Source organism: Pseudopipra pipra, chromosome 4 (assembly GCF_036250125.1).
Source record: "Pseudopipra pipra isolate bDixPip1 chromosome 4, bDixPip1.hap1, whole genome shotgun sequence".
In the NCBI taxonomy this organism is placed as follows: domain Eukaryota; kingdom Metazoa; phylum Chordata; class Aves; order Passeriformes; family Pipridae; genus Pseudopipra; species Pseudopipra pipra.
This window is the reverse complement of record NC_087552.1, coordinates 23,354,622-23,375,509: the sequence shown is the minus strand read 5'-3', so window position 1 is coordinate 23,375,509 and position 20,888 is coordinate 23,354,622. Positions and strand designations below refer to the sequence as shown.

The following is a 20,888-nucleotide window of genomic DNA, read 5'->3' as shown; positions in this document are numbered from 1 at the left end:
TCTGCCAGCTCTCACCTTTTCATCTGGAGGGCAACTTGGCTTAAATGGCTAGAAGAAATAAAATAAAAGTGATTTCACATGTTTCAAACTAACAAAAATGGGGTACTAAAAAGTCTGATTTGTTTTTGCACTTCCTTTTTTCATTAGGCTATTTCTAAAACTGGGATTCTTCACTGTATAGAAAGACATCAAATTTTGATCACATATTCAGACCTTTTGGAAAAAAATGTCTGGTGGATAATGATGCTAGAGATTAGCTTGGAATTGGTGCTGATGGTACGGTATAAGCAGCTAGTAGAAATATCATAGCCATTTTCTCACAAGACAGGTCAAATAAATCTGGGTTCCTTTTGGTAAATTACCACATTCTTTCTTTTGCCTGCTTCTGCTTTTATCCAAATATGTATGTGTTAATACTGATTATGAGAATTCAGTGTTTGATTCTCTGCTTTACTAGTCTATTTTTTTAAAGGCAAATGGCCTTTAAAATTGCAATTAAATGACAAATTACAATTAAAAAAAAAAAACAAACTCAAAGATAGTGATATTACAGGTATTCCATAGGAAATGGAAATTTTGGGTTCTTTTATTTTTTAAAAGTAAAATATAAAGCTTCTGAAGTCTAAAAATGCACAATATGGTTTGTTATCAGATAAACTTCTAAATACCAGTATTATGACACTATGTCACTAAGACATACCATCTTACTTCATAGGGTGAATTTGGTTCATGAGACTAAGTCTGTAACATGTGTTGTGCTGAGTAGTTCACACCCTGAGTACTAGATAGATGAACAAGTAGATAGGGAAAGAGTTAGAACACAGGTTAGAGAGAAATCAAAGATTGTTTTCCACCAAAAGAGCATACACCTGTTATATGATCTTGGAAATGGATTTTAAATTATCCTATAAAAAAGGTAGTAAATATCTGCAGGAAACAAGAGTAATAAAACTGTGTTTTCTTGAAAGTCCTTGTGAGGAGCACACATTTCATCAAGGTTCCTGGCCTCTCTCCCTCTAGCTGCTCCTGACTCGGATGATGTTGCTCTCTACGTCGGGATCGTCATAGCCGTGATCGTGTGCCTGGCTATTTCTGTGGCTGTGGCCCTGTTTGTCTATCGCAAGAACCATCGTGACTTTGAGTCAGATATCATTGACTCCTCAGCGCTAAATGGGGGATTTCAGCCTGTTAACATCAAGGCTGCAAGGCAAGGTTAGTTTTCATTTCGCTGCATTTTGACAAATTCAGGGAGGTACTATAAGGTTGTGTTCTCTTGGGCTGCATGAATGATACTCACTGGATGCTTGTTGACACTTGATAAAAGGGAGAAAGATCCATATTCATTTGTTTCTGATAGTCAAGTGCTCAAAACCCATGTTGACATTTTTCAGATGTGTTCAAGAGTATGAAGCAGGGATATTTAACTTCTGAAGAGAGAAATGAATGTGAGAGTGAAACACAGAAACATTTATGGGAATGGAGGTCCAGCTCAAATTTAAATCAAAGGCAAAGCTCTGATAGAAACAAGAGTGATAATACAGTAATTGTCTCACATCTTCCTCCCCTTTATTTCTCTAATAGCCTTTTTTCCTGTGCTCTGTTTCCACAGGTATAAGTAGTAGTTTGAGAAGGACTGTGCATTTCAATAGACAATATAGAAAAAGTTGTGGTAGAACATCATTTAATAACGAGCATTTTTATCACTGATGCATAACAGCTTTATTATTTCCACACTTCACTGACCAGAAAAAAACACTCGAAAGGTAGTGCTGCCTTTTTCAAGACCCGTATTTAGTCTGAAGAGTTCCTCTTTTTTGCCCATATCTGCTCCAGAAGAATAAATCAAAGTAAGAGTTAAGATGACAAGAGAGTTGTCATGTGGAAGATTAGCAGAAGTGTTGTTTTCTTTGCTGGAGAAACTTAATATGAGTCTCAAAAAAGTGTAATGCAGGTACTAATCCCTCACTGCAGGGAGTTGTGGACATGATGGCTTCGTAGGCCTGTTGTGTCTTTTATTTCAGGAATGCTATCATTAGACCAGTTAGATAAAATGTTGCATAGCATTTAGGAAGGGGGTATTAGTTAAAAACTAGATGTACTAGATGAGGAAAACATCTTGCCCTGGTGCTAAGCATGTTGTATTTGAAATCTTAGTGCACCCTGGAAAAATAATCCCAGTGAAAAATCTTCAGAGCAGAAACATGCTGTAATTTTGTATGACAATTGGATTCCATAGCAGCTATGGCAATACAACCCCTGGGAGTTTGCTGGAAGGATGCATGGAAATGGAGATGCAGGTCAGGGACTTTGAGTATCTGAACCTTTGGAATAAAAGGCAAAATGCAGAATGCAAACCCAAATTGTTGCTCAGAACAGTGTCATCAGAATAGAAGTAATATGGTTCTTCCTTCTCATTTCCTTTGCAGACCTCCTGGCAGTGCCACCAGACCTCACTTCTGCTGCAGCCATGTACAGGGGTCCTGTTTACGCCTTGCATGATGTCTCTGATAAAATCCCAATGACCAATTCTCCAATCCTGGACCCGCTCCCTAACTTGAAGATCAAGGTTTATAATACCTCTGGTGCAGTCACTCCCCAGGATGACCTTTCTGACTTCTCCTCCAAGCTGTCCCCACAGATTACACAGTCTCTTCTGGAGAATGAGACCCTGAATATGAAGAACCAGAGCCTTGCTCGGCAAACTGACCCATCGTGCACTGCATTTGGGACCTTCAACTCCTTAGGAGGTCACCTAGTAATTCCCAATTCAGGTAAGTGCTAGCCATGTTGGCTTAAAGGTACAGTTGTTCTGTGGGTTTAAGTGGAGTTAGCGTGCTTTTTTATGTGTGGGACAAAAGTCCACACCTGGGACTCTGCCTTCTCTTTGATCAAAACAACCCAATGGTGCTTTTTTCCCCTTCTTTTGCTTCTAGCAAAGGGCTTCAAATATTTTCTACCGAAAGTCTTGGCCACCTTTTAAACACTACAGGCTTGAGGAAGAGTGGATGTAGAGCTGCCTAGTGGAAAAGAACCTGGGGGTGCTGGTTGACAGTCAGCTAAACATGAACCAGCAGTGTGCCCAGGTGGCCCAGAAGGCCAATGGCATCCTGGCTTGGATCAGAAATAGTGGGCCCGGCAGGACTAGGGAAGCGATCATTCCGTTGTACCACAAAGACCACAGCTCAAATACTGTGTTCAGTTTTGGGCCCCTCACTACAAGAGCACAGGTCTTGGGAGTAGCAGCTGAGGGAGCTGGGGTTGTTTAGCCTGGAAAAAAAGAGACTGAGAGGGGACCTTATCACTTTCTATAACCACCTGAAAGGAGTCTGTAACAAGATGGGAGTCAGTCTCTTCTCCCAAGTAACATGATCTAGTGGTGAACGTGGTGTTGCTAGGTTAATGGTTGGACTTGATGATCTTAGAGGTCTTTTCCAACCTAAATCATTCTGTGATTCTAAACAGGGCTCTTAGCTACTTTCTGAGACATGCAAGGCCTCAGACCTTCATTGTGTGAAATGAAATTCAGCATCACCTTTTCCTTTCCTGCAGTCCTAGAAAAGGGACCTCAATACAGTAAGCCTCTATTTTGTCATCACACATGAAAAAGGACAAAATAATTTAAAAACAAATCAGTTGTTCCACTTCCAATTCATTGTGTAATTGACAGCAGAATACTATTTTTAGAAGTAGTAGGCTTTTTACCTGCACACATTATATACCCAAGGAAAATAAGGCCCAGGAGTGTCTTTTCCATATTTCTCTCCTTGTTGTATGTATTGTTGACTTCCTTTACAACTAGGAAATGGAGAGACTGAGCATTGAGGACCTGTTAATGTAATTGCAAAGCACTGCTCAGTCTTTGTCATATGGAATGAAGCTGGGCTTCTGGGCCCCTTCAGGCCACCTTGGCACTGGTAAGCAGTTTCAGAGCATCCAGGGAGCTGTTGGGCAGCCTTGGGAGAGCTCAGCTCTTGCAGACAGATCTTTTTAACCAGAACCACAATGCTGTTTTTTTCCTAAATGAAGCATTGATGTTCAAAGGAAGTTAAGCACCTGGATGTTCCAGTGGGTTTAGTATGATACCGAAGAGCAGCATTAACATTTGAAGTGAGGATAAGTCACAGGCATACAATGTTGGGTGGGGGGATATGCAGGCTACACAGTGGTCAGGAATACCCCTGCCCAATTTCTCTGAATTCAGGTAGGACCACAGCACATGTGAGACCACAGCTCACAGCTTGGCCATTTTACAGCAAGTGCCCTGAGCAAGGAGATAGTGCCTTGTCTCCTGCTCCTTTGCTGGATCATTTCTTATTTGTGGATGTAATGGAGAAAGCAAAATGCCTAGGTGGCCCAGAACCTAGGTGGTTTTGTCCTTCCAGGATGCAGTCACACATAGCCCAAGAAGCAGTCAATAGTTGGAGCCATGACCCTCCTCTCTGAGCTACTGTGGAATAGGAGGAAAAAATAGCTCTTAAATTTAGGTGAAAGCTGAACTACTTCAATAAATCTGGTGCTGACTGCTGAGCAATGTTGAAAATTTGTGCTATACAGTCTTGGATTTCACATTTTTCTAAGTAGCAGATGAAGGTAGATATTAATACTCAGGTTTCTTATGCCATGGTGGTGCACATTATCAGCAAAGTCTATTAGTCACATTTAATTCACATATATTAATATCAATTTGTGAACAAAAAAAGTTCAATGCTGTAATCCCTTCAAAATGATTAAAGTAATGATTTTGTAAAATAAAACAATCCATCTACTGCTACCATGTATACCTCTGTGCCGCTTCTAGATGTATGTATATCCTCCTTGTGGCGTGATCAAAGCCCTTCACTTGCGCGACACCTACACTGTTATAACTACGAACGTGCACAGATTAGGTTGTAACAGGCCTGTAAACAAACAAATGCCAGAAGGCATTTATGGAAAATGTTTTCCTAGCTAATCCCTCCCCTTCAAAACCAGGTATGGGACTGAGCACCTGTACACCAACACGTGGGAGGTCTTCAGCGTAACCAAACTACGTATGCTAAAGAAAAGAGACAGGGCTGTGCAAGGGGTCTATAAAGACTCTCCTGTGTAAATATGTATAAATAATCTGCCCATAGATTTGTTTTCAGCTATGTAGTAATAACTGTATTCAAATCCTTGCCGCTGATGTCCAGCTAATCCACATCTGCAAAGACAGCTGGCTGAGATGTGTCCAGAAGAGTGAAATAGGTGGTTGGTGAACTATGTTTGTTGTGTAGTGACAAGACATTTCTGCAATGGTAGTAATGTAAGAGCAGTGTTTTTTAATTGAGTGTGCAGCAAATCATTACTGAAAAGGGCACTGAGCATATTTGCCCACATTTTTTTCAAGGCTGGATACCCCAGTTTTGAGCCACTTTACGGGACTAGGCACATTAACAGTGCCAAGAAATCCAATTTTGTCTCCAAGGTACCCTTGGAGCTGAGCACAGTAAAAGACAGGATGCTAGGCACAAGAAGCCATCTTTCAGGAAACAACTAGTTCTTGTTGTTTCCTGGGACAGTGCTCCACTGCTTTTCTTTCCTGATTTTAATTAAGTAAGAATTGCCTAGGGAGAGATGTCTGTCCCATTACAGCTGTTGGAAATTTTAGTCAGAGTTGTTTGTTTTTCCATCACTTTACAAGGTAAGCAACAGCGTAGCCATCTGTCTGCTCTTTAAATAAAATAAAAGGGAAGAAAATCCTCTTCTCCACTCCCTTGTTTCCATGCGGATGCAAAGGGGAGTGAGAACAGGCAGCTGGATGCTGGAGACACCAGGGTTACAGTAGGTACTTTTTCTCCCAAGTTGCTGAAATCATTTAGAGTCTGCTGGTTAGGTTGGCTGAAAATCTGGCATTTCAGGCTTCATCTTCTACCTCTCCTGTCACTCCTCTTCACAGACCCACTTGCCCTTTTTTCTCCATTTTTACCTTTTGTGTCTCTTCTGTTCTGCAGGAGTAAGCTTGCTGATCCCAGCAGGGGCCGTTCCACAAGGGAGAGTCTATGAAATGTATCTGACAGTTCACAGAAAGGAGAACATGAGGTAAAAAACTGCCTTTATTTTCTTGTGCATTAACAGAGGGGGGAAATGTAGTAACTAAAGACCTGTAGTAACTAAAGACCATATGCTTATGCAAAGCCTACTGTGTTGAAGCTGTTTGCTGACTTGGAGTTAAACACAAGCAAAGCCAAGGATAAACTTTGCCATGAAACCAGCTCAGACTTTTGCTTTTATAACCGAGAGTTGTATTCTGCAGCAAGCCCTCAGTCTGGGGGGATGCTGAATCACAGTGGAGAGGAAAATGTGCCAACATGAGTTTGGTGCAGCAGAAAAGGTGCAAGGTAACCTCTTGATAAAGACCAGTGCTGCAAAGGAGAAAGGAGCAGTGGAGCAAGGTGACAAATCAGCTCAGCAGAGGGGACAGGTGCCTAAGCACCTGACTTGGAAAATCTCCTCTCCTATTAGAGTGAAGGTGAATTTTTATTTTACCCTTCATGGGCTTGGCTAGTCATGCAGTGAGGAGATGGAGCCGAAGGTTTTGGTGTCCTCCGCCTCCTTGCTGCTTAGTCCGAGACAACGCACACCAAGGGCCACCCAGAGCCAATGCTGGGATGACCCCTGTTGTTGTCACCTGTTATCTGCATGTGTAGCCAGTTCATATTCTAGATCTTAATATCTCCTGCATGATCTGGCAGCCCTGACATAAAAAAAAAAAAAAGACTTGTAATAAAAAGGCCAAAATACCATCTGAAGCCATTTAGAAAACCCTAATGAAGAGAAAGGTGAGATCTTAGGCTGCAGAATGGACTCCTGCACAAAGGCTGAATGGCAAATGTGAAACTAAGGCTGTCATTACACGGTACTTTGCCTCTTTCTCTTCCTCATAGCTAGATATGTTTTTTGGCTCAGCCTCTTAATAGCTTTTATTATGTGCTAAGCCGCAGCTGTTTATACAGTGTGTGATATTGAACACTATTCTTTAGCTTGGTAGTCTTTCACTCAAGCTAAAATAATCTGCTTAAAGAAAAATTAAGCAATCCTCCCACCCACCCTTTTGCATACATTATTCATCGCGTGCTCTTTGAAAATAGCTAATTGCAGCTACAGAAAAATGTCTCTGTTCAGAGCTAGTATTGATTCTATTCCTATTACTTTTGGCTGTGTTTTAAAGACATTTACAAGCAGTATTGAAAAAGACTCTTTTCTGAAGAAGGAAAAAAAAATTAAAATCAGATGGCATCCCCCGTTATTCAACTTGCCTCTAGATTTCCCTTTCTAAAATACCTAATTCTTAAAAAACAAAAACACAAACAAAATTTTAAAAAAATATTTCATTCCTATAAGGAGCTATATGTGCAATTATTTCCTTTCTAGCCAGTTATGGAGGGAATCCCTGTTTCCTTATTCATGCAGCTGTGGACAACTAATGTCACATGCTAGTCTAATTTATTTTCCTCAAGGATTATAAAGCCTTCTCTGCATGCTTTGTGATAGCTGTTACTCAGCAAGTCACACAGGGAATAGAAGGATAGGTTAACCTGTATTGGGAAAAGCATGGTTGGAGAGGTTCTGCCTGCCAAACTGAGCAAGTATGCCAAAGTACACCTGCAGAAGTGAACAAAAAGGTGTGAGTCCTCACTTACAATGAAGACTTTAGAAGTGGTTTCTTTCCCAAGGAGAGGAGAGCAGAGAGCAGGCTGCCTTGGCCATGGGGCAGCAGGGCCTCATCATGTTGTGGTGGTATCACTTTCTGGGTGCACCGACTCCAGTTGCTTATTTGGTTTGTGGCAGTTTTTTAGCTGCCCACAGGCATACCAAGCTTTTCCTACTCTTGGAAACCAGCTGTTTCTAGGACACGTAAAATGGAGCTCATCAGGTGTTGTCTAGATCACTCAGAATGGAATATTCACTAAAAAGGGCTTGAACATGACAGAACTGTAGCATCTTCCCGTGTTACCTGCTCCTTTTTCCCAGGTGCCAAGGAGCAGAAATGGGTGAGTGGCGCCCAGCTGTATCTGTCTCCTGCTGCAGGACCTGTTACTAAATGCTTCACTTGATGTAGCAGAGCTGCAGCTCAGTCAAAGCTGCTTTTTCTGACTACATGGGCCACAGATGTTGCTTCATATAATTGGAGTCATATGGGTACCACAAGTTACTGTGTGGTGTAATTATTTTTTAAATCTGCTACTGCAGTCTTACACTGCTCTAGCAGAGAGTGATAGTCCCCAATAAGGACTAGCTGCAGACATTCACTTTTGTGGCCAAGCGGTAACAGCAGTGTGTTCAACAAACCCTGTGAGACCCTGTATTTATTTTCATGAGCACACTGTAAATGTGTACAGGTTGAAAAGTCCTGTTATGTGTTGATGTAGTTTGGGAGGGGACAGATAGGAAATTATAAAAGGGGTGTTATAATCAGAAGTAAAGGCAGGGTCTTGTTTTTGATATTACAGCTACCACTGAGGTGAGAATGTGGTCTCCATAGCACTACCATGGTGAAAACAGTGCAGCAGCAGAGAGGTTCCCCATCACAGATCATGGATTTCCAGCAACTTAAGATTTAGCTCACACAACTACTTCTGAACAGTCAAGCTGAAACAGAAAATCTGTTATCTCTCAGCCTCCTGCAAATTCCCCCTTCTCTTTTCCTTCCTTTGTTTTCTTAATATATTTCCCCAGTCTCTGAAAGGTATAGTACAGAAATTTGAGAGACTTCAAGATCCAGTAATGTCACTCTTTGTGTTGCCTTGTGAATTAGTTAGGAGGGCTTTCTTTTTTACTAGACTGATACTCCAGGAGGTTGTTATTCCTGCTTCTGTCCTGCAAGCTCACCCTCATTCTACCTGTCGTTTGGGGCAGGATGGATGACAAGCAGCTACTGGGCTCCGATCCCTGGCTGGTGTGTTGACCTCATGAAATGATTCATGTGTTTTATGAAGTGGCTACAGTGGGGAAAAGGATATCTATGTATATATGGGTGTTTGTACACATATATGTATATGTGTACATATATGTATATGTGTGTGTGTATATATATATATATATGTAACTGAAAAAATGACAAGCCCATGAGAATGTTTCACAGCTATCAGACGGGTTTCTGTCTTGAAGCTCAGTGGCTTTTTCAGTGGTGATCAGATGCTTGCTTCCTTAGTCTGGGGAAGTGTGACCAACTTTGAGATTTGCAAGAAGGGGTTCCTGTTTGAGCTGTGGTTTCATCTGTAAAATAAGCACATTGTGGTGACCGGTACCTGGTAAGAGCCTGTTCCTGTGAGCATCTGTGAGAGCCTAGGTCTTACATGACTAAGGGTTAAATAGCATGAGTGTAAACCTCCAACCTCCAATATTTTCTTTACTGCCTCAGGTTAAAAAACAAATGTAGCTGTGAGCTAAATTAGTGGAGCTGTGTGCTTCCTTCAGAAACATCTGGCAGTGGTCAGTGCTAGATGGGGTCTGGCTCTTGATGGACCACTGGTTTTATCTTATATGGCAGTTCCCGTGTTCCTGTGTGAAACCCTGCCGAGCTTGCACAGCTTTAGGTGGAGCTGCTCTTGCATACTCTAATCACAGGCAAGAACTGCACTAAACAGATACAGCACTGTGAAGGACACTTCTGTATAATCCATCACACAGGAGGTGTTGCAAATGAGAGTGGATGTCGCTGTGCCCACAAAATGTGACAACCCTGAAGAACAGAGCAAGCAGCACTCCTGAAGATCTTGATGGAAGACATACATAAATGTGCAAATTCCAAATTAGCTACCTAAAAAGAAAGAAGGGTCAGGTGAGCCTTGCCAGGATTTGTATCAATGGCTTTATAGCACAGACATAGAGTGTACATTAAAGTCAAGCAGCTGATCAATGAGTTTGATCCAAGGAGTAATGTTGCCTTTTTCACCAGTAAACTTTAAGCTTAGTGATGTAAAATAAAAGAAATTGAAATCTTCCACATCTCGTTTCTTCGCCTTCCTTCTATATCTCAGTTGCATAAACAAAATTACTTTGCAACTCCAGAAGACAATTTCATGAACTGCCAGTCTCTATAATAGAAAAATTCAATGTAAAAAAGATCAGCGCATGAGCAAAAAGGGAGAGCAAACTTTTCAGATTATTTTCCTTCTAAAGTTAGGCTGGCAAAAGAACTAGGGTCAGTAGAGAATATTAAGTTTGAAACTTAAAAAGGAACACATATTAAAAAATAAAGCCCCAGCAATGAAAGGAGAAATAAAATATCTTCCCTCTAACTTCTGGCTAAGCTGTGTAGAAGGGTTGCCATCTGTTGCTACAAGGTAGCCATTCCTCTCTCCCTGCTCCATCTCGTGCTTCCTGAGCTGCTGTGATCGCCTGTAGCATGTACACATGGTGGTAGGGAGAACAATATAGTCCCACTGAGCAGCAGAGATTTATCTAGTTGTGCTTACATCTGCTGTCTGACAGCTACCTTAATGAATATGGTCTGGCTTATTACAGGGAGACAGTTTTGAATGTGTAATCCCATTAAGGACACAAATTTGATTGTGAAGGGACCAGATATAGTGAATAAAAGTTTGTTTGCTTTTAAATATAAGTTGACTGTTCTTGATAAGCTGTGAGGCATGGGAAAACATCTTAAAATATCTGAAGACTTTCCAGTTACTGTTAGGGCCTTCTAATAAAAATGCTAAGCAGTGAATTGAATTTTAGTCTCAGGTCTTTGTAAAACAAAAACATCTCTTTGACATACAGCTAATATCATGGTCATACACCATGTCTTTGGAGTCGTGCAGCTGAAAGTGCAAGTCTCCTCTAATAAATTGTCCCAAGACTACTGCAAGCCTAAAGCGAAGCACATATGGGTGGGGTTTTGGGAGCATTTGGGTTTAGGGTTCTTTTTTGGATAACAGCCTAAAAGTAGGTTCTGGCCCGCAGTTTTCAAGATGTCTATTTATAGATCTTTCTGGTTTAGAGGAGCTAACTCCCTTGCTCTATATGCTCCCCTGTGTCTCTGTGCTGGATCTCCTGCGATCTGTAGCACATAAATCACAATGTTGGATCACAACAGGCACTCCTCTAGGCTGGGATCCTGGCTTTGCTGGTGCTGCATCTCCTGCTTCAAGAAAAGGAAGAAAATTGCCCATAATGAGTGACTACACAATAACTTGTCTTCAGGGGAATTTGTTGTTTACTAATTCCATCAATTAGTGTTGGGTTCATGCTTTGAAGCAGAAAGATTAATATCTCTTGTATAATATATCTTGTCTACTGCATCTGTTTCTGTTCTCATTAGCTATAGTAAGGCATAATCCTTTTGTTTTAAAATGGAAATTGAAAACAGTGAGAAGTGAGAAAAAAAATCTATCAAGAGATTTTCGTTTATTTGTCCTGTCAGTTGTCACAGAGCATCTCTGTGCTCTATGGGTGCCATTGGGTTGTTTAGCCTCATTCCCCTGAATTTCAGGTGTTTATTTCTGAGATCTTGTTGCAATCTCTAAACACACTGCTACCTGCAGTCATGTTAGAGCTGGATAGGAAAGGGAATATCACTGTGGTGTGCTCTGACATGCATTGTCCCATACAGCACCAGAAATCAGATTTGCTTTTTACCACTGTATCACATTACAAGTTGATGCCTGCTGCGTTGCAGCAAGATCACCTGAAATCTTGTTCAGTTTTATTTCTTTCTTTGCTACCAAATAACTCTTTGGAATTTGTTTTGCTCTAGCGTGAGCTGCTGTACAATTAATAGGATTTTATTTCCTTCTCATATTTTTACCCTCTCTGGAACTTTTGCATTATTTTCTGGCTCCCACTGTTACTTGTAATGATTCCTTATTAATTGTTACCTGTAAATGTAATGATCGTGTTGCTATTTGCATTGTTTTCCACATCGTGAGTAGAAATCCTGGCCTCACAGTAGTCGGAGAGAGGTTTAGCATGGACTTGAATAGAGCTGGGATTTCATTTAAACAGTGTCACTGACCCATTTCACAGCACTCGAGAACTTCTCTGCAACTCATTACATCTCAATTTTTAAAGGTTTATCTATATGAGGTGGATGGTGGAGAGTCATTAGGACTGGCAGGTGTTCAGTAATTTTGTTATACCGGTCAGATGTGTATCTGGTCGGGAATTTGGGTCTTAAAGTCAGGCACCCCCACAACTGGCCTGTTTTTCTGCTCTTCACTAATCAGACTGTCCTGTATCATAAATAGCCAGGTCACAACCATGCCTACCTCATCCAGTAAATCTCATAAGTCTGGTGACAAAGATACTGTTTAACAACTTGGGTAAAAAATATTAGGCCTTGATATTTTTCACATGTCCTTCGTATTCTTGTATACACCTCCCATCTCAGTTGCTCAATATGCAGCACATTCCAACTTGGTGTTGTGTATGATTTTTTTATACTTTTCCTAATCGGATATAAAATGTCGCAGCATAGAATCATGCCCTTCATTGGAGTCCTAAAATTTGACAGTTAACAAAATTTTGCCATGGAGCAGTGACTAAGCTTAACTTTACTTGGAGACAATTTTAGACTGTCCGATTTATCAGTACTATATTATTTTTTTAATGACCTTCTGGGTTTTTTGAACCACATGCATCAGTGCTTGTTGATTTTTACTCATTTTTCACCTAAAAGGCACTGTATTTTTTTTTTTTATGGCAATCATGATATATTCACTCCTATATTCTTTTTAACTGCCGGGTTTGTAATTCAGTCCAGAAAAATATGATAACTTGTATTTTTTTTTCCTTCCTTTTACTTGGGTCAGTACTTTTAGATGAAGTTAGGTTAATCAGATGATTGAGTCCATAGCTGGTCATATCTGTAGCTTTCCAGACAAATATTGTAATTTTGAGAGATCTTTCTCATAAGACACTATGGTTTCTTTGAAATGTCTTGAATTAGACTGTAGGAGAATGTTCAAATGTCCACTAATGCCCAAGTTCAATGACCATTAAAAACCACCACCACACTGTGTTTTTTAGGCTTCTTGTTGCTTCTTAGCAAAAAAAATAGCAAAGTAAATGAGTTGGAAAAAAACGAATGTGGTAGTGAAAAACTGTTCCATGATTTATTCAGTCTGGTCTTGCAAGAGAGTGATACCTCATCTTCTTAATCTGAATCCAGAGATTCCCTGTGGTATGCAAGAGGAAATAGACTATCTGCTAGTGTTTCATTTGTTTTGTGTACTGTTTGTTAGGCTAAAATTGCTGGTGTAATACATGATAGCTGTCCAGATTGTTATACTTTACATCTTTTTAGAAAGGCATCTATATCACAGCTGTTTGTTTCCAGTCCATGGATTTTCAGAAACAATTGTTCAGTCATTTAGTAAACTCATCAGTTAATTTCCACAGATGCATATCATCTGGATTTACTGATTTGCATACATTTAAATTTTTCAATGCCAGACCTTTTTTTTTTCTCAAATGTCATAAAAACTTCCCACAACATCTGTAGCAACAAGGGACAGTTTTCAAAAGTGCCTTCACCCCATTTTCAAAAGGATTTAGCGAAAGTTTGTCTTTCATTTTATGTGAGATTAATGGGATAGGCAGGGAGAAGTAAGGAGGACAAAATTAGATTATGCCTGTGAACATAGATTTGCAATAGCCAGAATAGGTTCAATAAATTGGATATCAAAATAGCTTCTGTCCTAAATTGGCTTCTTTGAAAACATTATCTAAGACTACAGCTACGTTTTTTGGTCTTTCATTTGGTAAAGACAGAGACTTGCAGAAATAAACAGTGATGTTGTCTCCACGAGTTTCCCTAAGAGCAATACAAATATATTCTCATTTGTAAATGCAGCAAGGGATTGAACCCTTTGCTGGAGCAGAGGATTTGAGGTCCCGTGGGCAGATCTGGAGTTTAAGCGCAGATCACATTGAATGCTTTTAATCTCTCACTTGCTGTTTTCTGGATCATGAACTTGTCCTCTATTATTTAGGGAGGCAGTTGATGAGGCACATTCAGCTGTATTTGTCATACACCAGATGTCAGGATAGTTAAAGTCACTCGTGCTTCCTCTTGTTTTGAGCTCCTCGGCAGCTGGTCTGGGATGGTTTGCACATGCACACATGTGTGCACACACATGCACACTATCATTTAAAAACTACAGTGTACACTGTGTATCCTAAATATTAACATGATTTCCCATAACACCCATTCCTAGTGACTGGCAGCAAGCACACTGGATAATAACTGTGTTTTTAACTGATTTGGGCTTTGAGAGTGCGTTTTGCCCTTTGCACTATCCCTTACCATCCCTTCATCCTTTCTCCACCACTGCCAGTGATGCCTGCTCCCTGCAGGCATATTTGCAATAGCCATTCTAGTAGATCCGAATGCCTTTTAAGTAAAATGGAGCATCAGTGAGTTTGGTGATAACTCAGAACTCAAACTGCACATCTCCACTTAAGAGGTTTCAGACAGGCTTATTAGTTCATTGTCTTCCTCTGTTCTTCATTTTTCTCTGTCCTGACACTAAATAGTCCTCACATGTAGTGCTTACAAGAGCCACCGTTCATTTTTGTGTGTTGCTGAACAACTACCAAATGCAGCAGTGACCACATTTTGGCAGTGGGTGAAATGAAACTTCTGCATACCATCTGCAAGGATCCTTCAAGATCAGCAAATGTGATCTATAATCTGCTGACACCTAAGCCTGCATTTTGACCAATGAGTGATATTTGGCAAAAAAAAATGAAAAGAAATTTGGATTTGAAAAAATAAAGGAAAACTAAAACCTCCTGTTTTGCCTGCACGATCTTTTTATTTTAAGAGAAGGATTTTTTATTTTTACATACCTGAATGAGTCTTTTTGTCTTTTTCAACTCACTTAATGTATCCATCTTTCTGTCTCCTCATCAGGCCGCCTGTAGAAGACAGTCAAACCCTGCTGACACCAGTGGTGAGCTGTGGCCCACCAGGAGCCCTGCTAACCCGGCCCGTCATTTTAACCATGCACCACTGTGCAGAACCAAACACAGAGGACTGGCAGATCCAGCTGAAGCACCAGGCTGCCCAGGGACCGTGGGAGGTGAGGTTCTGGAGCTCCAGCCTGTGTGCTGACTGAATGAAGGGCTCTCTGCTAGTCTTTCACTTCCCTTTCTGAACCTAGATGCCTGTATTTTGCGTTTTCCGTGTGAGATACTTGGCTGTTACAGGCAGGCAGGAGTGCCCTTCAGCACTATGTATCTTGTCCAGTGCCCACACAGAGATGCTATCTTGAGGCAGTTTGAGACTTCCTAGTTCCAGGTATTTTCCATGAAATAGCCTTCATCACCAGATTTTGGCACTTAAGCTACTGATTGTGGCAGGATATTGCGCCAAAGTCATGGGGTCAGAAGAAATACATAAGATAAAAAACAGTGCCTGGAAACAATTTCTGTCTTGACTCTAGAAATAAGAATGGATTTTTACAGAATAGTTTTCACTCTCCTGGCTTTTTGTCTGTTTTCAAGAAAGGGAAAATAAGGCTGCAAATTATCTCCTTCAGCGCCAAGACATCATCCAGCTAAATAAAATGTATAGGCCTTATCTTTCTTTCCTTTTTCCCTCCTAAGATGTTGGTGGAGATCATTTGATTCAATTCATGCAGTCAGTATTGAATTCCGGACCTTGAAAAGTCAGGGGAGCAGAGCAAGCATTGTTGGGTAGTGCAGGCTTGGTGGGAGCCTGATGTGGTTCTTTGCCAGCAGTGTAGCTGGAGAATGTCCCAAGGCAGTGTGGCACAAGGATCTTCCCACTGTAACTGGAGCATAAAGTGATGCTTTCAGCAAGTCTGGGCCATCCTGACAGAGCCCTCCTCTCCAGCCCTGTGCTCCTAGGTACCTGCTGCGACCAGTTTGGTCTCATAATTAGTTTGGCAAGGGCCCTTTCTCCTACCAGTAGGTTTAATAAGGTCAGGGTGGCTTCTGAAGGCAGTTGGGCTGACAACAGCAAAAGTGCCATGTCTAACATTCCCTTCAAAAGCCTGTTGTGTGTGTCCCCCTGCCTGTGGCACTGGCTTTTCCTCATGCTGGGAGGGAGCATGAAGCAAAACCAGGTCTATCTCGCCAACTAATCCGCACCCCACCAGCCTGACTCTTGGCACTGCACATATGTTCCTTATTTATGCCTGTGTGTTACTGGCATTCCTTCATTTTCTCCCCCATCCTTCTCCTGCCCTTGACAGGTTGCTCTGCCAGCCACGCACACACTGGCACTAGTGCAGCCTCTGCAGCATCCACAGGGGCCCTGGCCATCACACAGCCACCTTCTTCTCTCGATTCTAGAGCAGCTCCTCGAAGCTGAGCCTCACACATAGACACAAGCACAAACACACACACACTCATGCACAACCCCTGCAACACTCGAGACCAGCACCTCCTGCCAGAGCCAGGAGCTGGCATGGCCATGGGGAGGTGCAGTCAGCAGTAGCACCTTGCCCTCCAAAAAGATTGTGCCACCCCTGCAAACATGTCAGATTTGCCTTCCCTGAGACTAGGGTGCCCAAGGTTAGTGCCAAATATCAGTTGAGTGTACGTACTGCCAGGTGTGTACATTGTGCTGCAGACCTGCAGGCAGCAGGGATGAAGCGGGCAAGTTGTGCTGAGCATCATGTAGCACGTGGTGGCTTTGCTAGAGGCAGCCGTCATCTGCTGCTGCTGTTTTGCTTCTGCGCTCTCTCAAAGCCATTCAAAGCACCTTGTGTTGCGTGCAGGATATTGCATGCAGGGTTGAATGGAGAAATTAGCAGGGGAGATGTTTTCCTGCACACCCAGGGTGGGGAGGTCAGGCATTCAGGCTGTATGTATTTTTTTTCTTCGCCCTGCAGTCTCGTCACGGAGGATTATTCTGGAGAAGCAGCAGGTGATATTTCATGTAGATGTGGCATTTGGCCATTGTAGGGGTTACTTCCCTTCCTTGAGTTTTTATAACTCCTTATTGTCATGCTTAGGAAGTAAAGAGCAGTTATTTATTCAACACGCCTGAGACTACTAGTGTTAAATCATGGTCACTAAATTATTAGTTCTGCAATATATTTTTCAATGAAGTCTTGGTGATATTTTCATTATTTTCCTGACTCTGCCCAGGGCTTTAAAAGCAGATGCGGGGCCCAAAGGAAGGATTTCCAAGTCTTAAGGGAGGGAGGGCAGGAGGAATTTTCTACCACCAACATCACCACTGGCACCTCTCTGTGCCTACATAGAGAAAAGCTGGAAGCAGGAATTTTATTCTTGATTAATCTAAAGTGCAAACAGCAAGGACTTTTTGCATCATCCAGGCTTGAAAGGGGCATTGCTGCCTCAAAGGAGAGCAAGCTGTGAGGGATCACATGCACTAATTTGGCCTCTTTCTCCCTTAGGATGTGGTGGTCGTTGGGGAGGAAAATTTCACCACTCCATGCTATATCCAGCTGGACCCAGAGGCCTGCCATATCCTGACAGAAACTCTCAGCACATATGCCTTGGTGGGACAGTCAATCACCAAAGCAGCAGCCAAACGTCTCAAACTGGCCATCTTTGGACCACTGTCCTGCTCTTCGCTGGAGTACAGCATCCGGGTCTACTGCCTTGATGACACACAGGATGCCCTTAAGGTGGTTGTTGATCTCTTGCTTGCTTTCCTTGTCCCTCTTCAGATGTATGAAGACTGCAGTGATAGTGGTGATAGATCCTCTGCTCCATATAGGCATGCTCCCTGGATTATTTTTCTGATTAGAAGAAGAGCTTGGCAGCAAGCTGCTGTTTTACAGTTTAACCTCCACATGCTATAAATTGTCCTTTGCATAGGGATCTCATGCTGTTTTCTGCCCACCAGTCTTTTTTCCTTTGTTTACCTGTATCATATCCTGAATCCTAAGGTTTTTGCATTATTAAAAGGCCATAAGGTACACAGGGCTTCATTCGTTATTCATGTATTTTTAATGCTAAGTGCCAGCTCCCCAGAGATGGAGAAACATATAAATGCTTCTTTGTAAATAGATGATAATGATAAAAGAAGCTTCTGGCCCGTTAATCACTGCCTGCTTTCGTACTGCTTTATTACACCTCTTCGCGTGCAGTTTTTTGTGTTGGGAATTCACAACTGAAATAAACCAAAGCTGTTGCTATCCCTAAATATATAACCTTACTCTTCCTGCATAATTCTGGCATGCACACAAACACATGCTCACTACATACAGATGAGCATATAGATAACCATAATTGCTGTTTCTCTTTATAAATACCTGCATTTATACCAATGGTATGTATAATAGATAGACTCATGAAATACTTAGCTCCAACTGCACATGCAAGAAGGGAGTTTATTAAAAGATGTTTTGGATTTTTTTACTGTAACCAATGCAATTTCACAAATGCCTCTTTGCAGCAAAATGAGTTCAAAGCCTGACTAAGCAGAGTCATCCTGGTGCTGTATATGCTTTTTTTCCCCTCAGCTCTGCATGGGAATTATGAGGATTTAAACCCACATACACTGGCTGGGAGATGTTTGTGTTTCTCAGAGCAGTGACTTCCATGACCGCGAGTAGCACGCTTCGTTTTCCTCCTCGATACTATCTGATATCAAGTTTTGCCTGCCTAGGCTTTGCTGGGAGGATACTCTTTCGCTGTATGTAAGAAAGGCAGCCAAGTATAAGGGTTGAAGCAGGCACATCGTGACTTAAGCATGGTTTTGTCTGTACAGGGCCTGGGAGTTTGGCCTCTTTCGCTGCAGTGGTGTTGTCAGCCTTTTAGAAACAATTATTTTCCCTGGTCTGATTTCCCTTTTGTTTTTCCTCCATAAAAAAAAAGTGAAAAGGATGTTTCATAGCAATCAAGCTTCAAAAGCCCTGACAGTTTTATGTCTGTGCTGCATAATACAATTTTCCACGGGTTCTACAAGGCCTGAGGTAATAATAAGTGAGTCGGAGAGCCCTTGGACAGCCAGCTAATGCAGTCAGAGCTGAGGAATCTAATTAGGTGTTACTCAAGAGCTGTTGGTCTGTTTCTAATAGACTGTAAGGGAGAGTTGTGAGGTAAAGTTAATCCAATTCAGTACGACAGTAGAAGGGATCAGGAGAGGCACAGAGCCACACAGAGGGACATCCTTCATCTGAGAAGCTGCCGCCAACATTTGGGAGGGCAGCAAGTCAATCCTTGGGCTTCTGCTGCAGGTAGACCCCAAAGTGAAATCATTTGTAATTTTGTGAGGAAAGGCGAGCAAAGTCAGGAAGCCACCATCCCACTCATACCTGCTACTTTTTTTACAGCAAGTTCATGCATTTTAATCTTCTCTTTTTTTTGGCATATCTACCGTAAGACTGGAAGGCTACCCATGGAGTTCAAGATGCAGCTGTCTGGTGGTTTGCAGGAGGACAAGCACACATACTTGCTGACCACAGACACTTACAAAAGTATCAGTTGCCATTCTTTGGAAATGAAAGGTCTAGGGAAGGTGAAGGTTTAAAAAAAAAAGGAGCCTAGTAAACTAGCTGTAGACGAGTAAAGTAGATGTAGATGAAAGGGTTGACTATGAACTCGTGTATAAACTGGTGCGTATGAACCAGTGCATACAAACCACTTTGTACTAACTATCCCTGTGATACAGACTCAAACTATGACTACTGAGAAAGAAAACAAAAGGTTGGGGTGTTTGCCACGTGCTTTCACAGCAGCTGATACCACAGCAGCCCTGGCAGTGCTGGGGAGATATCCTTAGCACTGCCATATTGCCAAAGGGAAGGCACTCACTGGGCAGTCACCACTGAGAGTGTGGGACACGACATGCAGACAGGGCTGGGCCAGCAGATCCTGAAGTTACAAGTATTTTGGAGAGGGAGGAAAAGTTGCAGACAGCAGGCAAGGCACCAGCTACAGCATCTCAGTGTCTCGAGGCTGGCTGCTCTGGGCAAAGCATGGCAGGGGGGGAAGAGCAGCGTGAGATGTTCCCACACTGAAATGTCTGAGGTTTGGAAGGGCCTTTGTAGGGAATTATGTGTATTTTAATAGACAACCAAATGCATTCTGTTATTATTTACAACTAGGAATGAATGTGCCATATGCTGAATGTGTCTTAACAGCCACCAAAGGAAGACAAGTATTTGCAGTATAAAACACAGTGCAGTGTTTATCCAGCAGAAGTTTCCCTCTCATCATGCAGAGTAAGCACTTGCTGCTGAACTGCCAGCATCTGCAGTACAGTAGGAAAGTGTAATGACTTCTCATCAATAAGGACTCAGTTATTGTGGGAGCAACTTAGTGAGGTTCCTGGGGGCTGCAAAGCAGTGTGGGCTCAGCGCTGATCACACATGCAGCACCCTCTGCCCCTCAGGTCCCAAGCCACCCAGATGGGATGCTCACAAAAATGCTTTTTGGGCAAGGGTAAAGGTAGCTTTGACCTCGAACACTGGCCTCTGTTTTTTAAGGCTTATTTTTGCACTTTGAGGGAGGTGCCCAAGCTAATCTGCTAAAACAAATAAATGAAAAAAAGGTAATAATTTCATAACTATAAAGAAATCCAGCTGCTTTATTCTGTTTATTCATGTGTGGCTCTGAGATTGGGGTATGTGACCTGTGTGTGGCAGTGTGGCAGGGACTGAGCCTTACAGGCACATGAAAACAGATGCCTCCCACACTAAGGGCAAGCAAATGACTTCAGGCAGTAGCAGAGTGGAATCCCCCAACCTGCCTCATGCTGCACAGTAACTGTCTTCAAAAAAACCACACAAAAAGGGGCACAACAGGCTTGTGATCTTCTCTCAGTTATTTCATGCACATTTCCTCTTATTGAAGGAAGGCAGCAGCTTAGACTGAACACCATTGCTTGCCTGTGCCCCATTAATGAGTAGGCCTGGGTTGTGGCTGTTCTGGTTACACTGATGATGGAGTGATGCCTTACACAGCACCCTCTCCTA

The 20,888-nt window shown here is 42.1% G+C and overlaps 1 protein-coding gene across 2 annotated transcripts in view; it reads left to right on the top strand.

The window, feature by feature from the left end:
• The window catches only part of UNC5C (unc-5 netrin receptor C), a 256,143-nt gene that overhangs the window by 224,351 nt on the left and 10,904 nt on the right, over positions 1 to 20,888 (top strand). For both annotated transcript variants that reach the window (XM_064651944.1, XM_064651945.1), the window contains 5 exons: positions 1,021 to 1,212; positions 2,427 to 2,771; positions 5,973 to 6,060; positions 14,879 to 15,047; positions 17,358 to 17,591. In XM_064651944.1, coding sequence (XP_064508014.1) covers positions 1,021 to 1,212; positions 2,427 to 2,771; positions 5,973 to 6,060; positions 14,879 to 15,047; positions 17,358 to 17,591 — 1,028 coding nt within the window. The remainder of the gene's footprint in view (positions 1 to 1,020; positions 1,213 to 2,426; positions 2,772 to 5,972; positions 6,061 to 14,878; positions 15,048 to 17,357; positions 17,592 to 20,888) is intronic.